The sequence below is a fragment of the Rhincodon typus genome, chromosome 8, assembly GCF_021869965.1.
Source record: "Rhincodon typus isolate 14 chromosome 8, sRhiTyp1.1, whole genome shotgun sequence".
In the NCBI taxonomy this organism is placed as follows: domain Eukaryota; kingdom Metazoa; phylum Chordata; class Chondrichthyes; order Orectolobiformes; family Rhincodontidae; genus Rhincodon; species Rhincodon typus.
In genome coordinates, this window is record NC_063339.1 from 90,204,309 (window position 1) to 90,209,295 (window position 4,987).

General features: G+C 45.9%; 1 protein-coding gene across 1 annotated transcript; it reads right to left on the bottom strand.

Moving 5' to 3' along the window:
* Positions 1-3,930: 3,930 nt before the first annotated feature.
* Positions 3,931-4,584, bottom strand: LOC125483812 (oocyte zinc finger protein XlCOF6.1-like). Its single transcript, XM_048600507.1, has 2 exons — positions 4,285-4,584; positions 3,931-4,188 (listed from the first exon to the last, which is right to left on the bottom strand). Exons 1-2 carry the CDS (start codon positions 4,582-4,584, stop codon positions 3,931-3,933), a joined length of 558 nt encoding a protein of 185 aa, XP_048456464.1.
* Positions 4,585-4,987: the final 403 nt, after the last annotated feature.

Sequence of the window (4,987 nt, forward strand, 5' to 3'; positions counted from 1 at the left end):
CTTCCCTCTCTCGTCTGGAATTGGAAAACTTCATCAATTTCGCCTCCAATTTCCACTCTGTCCTCACTTTAACCTGGTCTATCTCTGACTCCTCCCTTCCCTTCCTCGACATTTCTGTTTCCATTTCTGGGAATAGACTGGCCACTAATATCCATTACAAATCTACTGACTCCCACAGCTACCTGGACTATACATCTTCACACTTCACTTACTGTCAAGACTCCATCCCATTCTCTCAGTTCCTCCGTCTCCATCGCAGATGTTCAGATGAGGCCAACTTCGACAAGGGAGCCTCCGAAATGTCCACATTCTTCCTCAACCGAAGATTTCCCAGCTCCGTTGTCAACAGGGCCCTCAACCAGGTCCGACCCATCTCCCGCACTTCAGCCCTCACCCCCTCTCTTCCCTCCCGCAACAGCGATAGGGTTCCCCTTATCCTTACCTACCAGCCCACCAGCATCCACATCCAGAAGATCGTCAGGTGCCATTTCCATTACCTCCAGCAAGATGCCACCACCAGACACATATTCCCTCCCCTCCCTTGTCCGCCTTCCACAGGGAACATTCCCTCCAGGACACCCTGGTCCACACTTCCATCACCCCCAACACCTCCCCACAGCTATATGGCACCTTCCCCTCTAACCGGCGAAGGTGCAACACCTGCGCATTTACCTCCTCCCTCCCCAGAATCAAGGGCCCAAACATACCTTTCAGGAGAAGCAACAATTCACCTGCACTTCCAAGAATCTAGTCTTCTGCATTCGCTGCTCACAATGTGGTCTCCTCTACACTGGGGAAACGAAGCGTAGACTTGGCGAACGCTTCGCAGAACATTTATGTTCTGCTCGCAAAAACGTCCCTGAACTACCTGTTGCCTGCCACTTCAATACACCAGCTTGCTTCCTGGCCAACATCTCTGTCTCTATCTTGCTACAGTGTTCCAGTGAAGCCCAACGCAAGCTGGAGGAACAACACCTCATTTTCCGCTTGGGGACCATACAGCCCTCTGGACTCCATGTTGAGTTCAATAATTTTAGGACCTAAACTCTCCCATGTCCCAGCCCCCCACCCCACACACCAGGCCTTGTTTCCACATAGCCTGCCACTACACACCCGCTGTTGTTAGTCAGTAACAGTCCCCATTAACAACTACTCACCCTCCCAGCCTGATCATGAGCAACTCCTTTGTCTTTCCAATTGTCTTTCTCTCTCTTTGGGCTCTATCTTATCATTTACTCCCTACCCCATCCACCTGCTTATTTTCTGCTATAAACTGACGTTTTCCCAGCCAGTTCTGAGGAAGGGTCACCGGACCCGAAACGTTAACTCTGTTTTCTCCTTCACAGATGCTGCCAGACTTGCTATGCTTTTCCAGCTACTTTGTTTTTGTACAAGATTTGAATACATTTGTTAAACAAGGACAGCGGTGGACAGGTTTAGAGGTGGAATGTCAGAGCTTCCTGCTGAGGCAAGGCCATAATGGATTAATGACAATCAGTGATTCCAAAGAGGGCAGAATGAGAGGACTGCAGGTATTTCAAGCGTTAAGTGGAGCTAACAGACGCATGCAGTAACACAGCCAAATGAACAGATATCACAGAGAGTAAGGAATTTGAGATTCCTGTAAGCAGGAGGGACAAGGCCATGGAGGGTCTTACAAAGCAGATGTAAATTTTACAGCTTGCTCTTTGCATGACCAGGATTAAATTTGGTCAGTGAATGTGGAGTTCAAGAGTGAATGGGACTTGGGGTGAGCAAGTACACAGTCAGCAGAGTTTTGGTGATCTCACGTTTCTGGGTGGGGTCGTAGGTAAGTATAAGAGGCTGAACAGGAATGTATTAGACTAATCAACTCTAAGGGTAACACAGGTATGGACAAAGGTTTTAGGAGCACCCGCGATATGGTGAAAACATGAGAAATAATGGAGCTTCAAATATCCAGAGTTCGGATTGGTGTGGAAACGTGGTGAGGAGCTCATTGTGTGTGGTTAAACATGAGACCCAGATTGTTAACAGTGTGGTTCAACATCAATTCCCCTGTAGAGGGATGAACTCACTACTCAGGGAGCAGAATTAAGCAGCGATTGTCATAATTTTTAACTGGAGCAAATTTCTGCGCATGGAGGTGATGCTTTGTGGTGTTATCGCCAGTCTATTAATGCAGAGAGCCAGGTTATATTCTGGGAGTATGGTTTCTATTCCTCCTCTGGCAGATGGTGGAATTTGAGTTCAATAAAAATCTGGATATAAAAATCTAATGATGACTATAAAACCATAGTTGGTTGTTGGAAAAGCCCACCTGTTACACTAATGCCCTTTTAGGGAAGGAAACCATGTCCATAACCAGTCTGGTCTACATGTGGCTCCAGATCCACGACAATTCAGTTGACTCTTAACTGCTATGGATGGTCAATTAACACTGGATGAGCCAGTGATGTGCACATCCTGTGCATGAATAAATAAAACATCCAGTGGATGTGGAATACACAGTCTAATTATTTAGCAACAGTGGTGTAATTAATGGAGACGTTGGGTTCTGTGATGTGATAGAGTTGGGCAATGTCAATGGATGTATGAAAACTAATACACTATCTTTGGATGAGCTTACCTCGAGGTGGTGTCTAGAAGACAATAGGAAGAGCCATCAATAGATCCTTGGTGGTCACCAAGTTCCAGGTCTTTGGACAGGAAACGAAGGTTGTAGATGAGGGCAAGTTGGTTTTCACGGGATGGATGATGATAGTGAATATAAAGTGACAGCACCATACCAAACAAGAGCAAGAATTGTTAACAACATCAGTGAATGGGGGAAGGATGGATGCTCAGCGACTGAGTGGAAAAGGGGGTCAAAGGACTAGGAGGTGCATGTCACGGATGTGAGGAGCTCTGGATGTAGGAGAGAAATTGCAGAATGTCTGAGCACTGAACTTGCATCAAGGTGGAAGTTCAGAGATAGTTTCAGAGTCAGGAGGGACGTGGAAGAGGCAGCTGCTCTGATTAGAACAAAGAACAATACAGCACAGGAACAGGCCCTTCAGCCCTCTAAACCTGTGCCAACACATTTTGCCTTTCTGTATTAATATTGTTTTCACTTACAGGATCCACATCTGTCTATTCACTTCCTATTCATGTATTCGTCCAGGTGCTTCTTAAATGCTGCTATTGTGTTCGCTTACACCACATCTTCTGGCAATGCGTTCCAGGCACTCACCACCCTTTGTGTGAAATACTTGCCTCTCACATTTCTTTCAAAACTTTTCTCCTCGCACCTTAACCTGTGTCCCCAAGTAATTGAACCTTCTTCCCTGGGAAAAAGCTTCGCACTTTCCACTCTATCTCATGCCATTCACAATCATTCTAGCAGAATTGTCTCAATCTGAATGACAAAGAAGCTCCATGAGCTCATCACAACATGGAGGAGATAGGAGGAAAAACATTTCAAAAGAAAGTGCTGAGGACATTAAAAAGTTTCATCAGACTGCGTGTTTAACATGAACCTAATATAATTCCTTTGTAAACACCTATAACTCGGCTGGAATTCATAAAGGTCAAATGAAAAAGACCACAATTAATCTAATTATGTGCTGGACGTGATTAACAGCAAATTCCAATTCCTTCAGTCAGAGGGAAATCACTTCAAAGAGCACTTAGTGATTAAAGATATTAAAAAGGCTTGATACACAAAGCGGATTTAGTTCACTATCATCCTGAATGGTCCTCCCTTTAATTCAGTAGGAGTTTATTAACTTCAGCATCGTTAGACCCCAATGGACATAATTCGCTCATCAATTAAGAAAAAAAATAAAGTCTTTGGCATAGCTCCATGACAGGTGGGACTTGGAATCAGATCTTCTGGCTGAAAGAAGCAGGGATGAAGCACTGTGAAGCAGGGATATGTTCACAGTAAAAAACAGTCACTGTTATTACTCATCAACTTGCCGGTGTTTCTTGCCGGTTGGATTTCACAGCAAATCTCTTCCCACACTCAGTGCAAGTGAACTGCCTCTCCCCAGTGTCAGATCGCTGATGTATAGTGAGTTGGGTTAACCACTTGAACCCAGCCCCACAGTGAGAGCACCTGAACGGTTTCTCATTGGCGTGAACACGTTGATGGGTCACCAGATCCACTGAGATTTTGTAGCACTTCCCACATTCTGGACACTGAGAAGGTCTCTCCTCTGTGAGAACCTGTTGGCGTTTCAGCAGGTTGGATTTCTGAGCAAATGCCTTCCCACAGTCAGTGCAGGTGAATGGCCTCTCCTCAGTGTGAGATCACTTGTGCACAGTGAGTTGGGATGACCACTTAAACCGACTCCCACAGTGACGGCACCTGAATGGTCTCTCGTCAGTGTGAACACGTTGATGGGACATCAGAACCCCAGAACTTTTACAGCACTTAGCACAGTCTGGGCATTTATAAGGTCGATCCTCTGTGTGAATTCGCTGATGTTTGAGCAGGGTGGATTTCTGAGCAAATGTCTTCCCACATTGAGAGCAGGTGAATGGTCTTTCCCCAGTGTGAATCTGCTGGTGATTATGAAGATCACATGATTGTCTGAACCCAGCCCCACAGTGAGAGCACATGAAGAGTTTCTCATCATTTTGAACACGTTGATGGAATATGAGGGCCCCAGAGCTTTTATAGCACTGGGCACAGTCTGGGCATTTATAAGGTCTGTCCTCTTTGTGAAATTGCAGGTGTTTCAGTAGGGTTAATTTCCGAGCGAATGTCCTCCCACATTCTGAGCAGGCCTATCCCCAGTGTGAACCCGCTGGTGCTCAATGAGGTCAGATAGTTGCTTGAAGCCAGACCTACAATGCGAGAACATGAAGGGTCTCTCGTCACTGTGAACACGCTGATAGAATATCAGCGCCCCAGTGCCTTTACAGCCCTTCCCACAATCTGAGCATTGAAAAGGCCTTTGCTCTGTGTGAATTCGCTGGTGTTTCAGCAGGGTGAACGACTGAGTGAATCCTTTCCCACACT

What these genes read in the sequence shown, in the direction of transcription:
- LOC125483812 (XM_048600507.1), bottom strand. Translation starts at nt 4,584, where the DNA reads ATGTGCTCTCACTGTGGGGCTGGGTTCAGACAATCATGTGATCTTCAT. An exon ending in AGTGGTCATCCCAACTCACT is followed by an intron (nt 4,189 to 4,284) that starts GTGCACAAGTGA and finishes AAACGCCAACAG; the next exon opens with GTTCTCACAGAGGAGAGACC.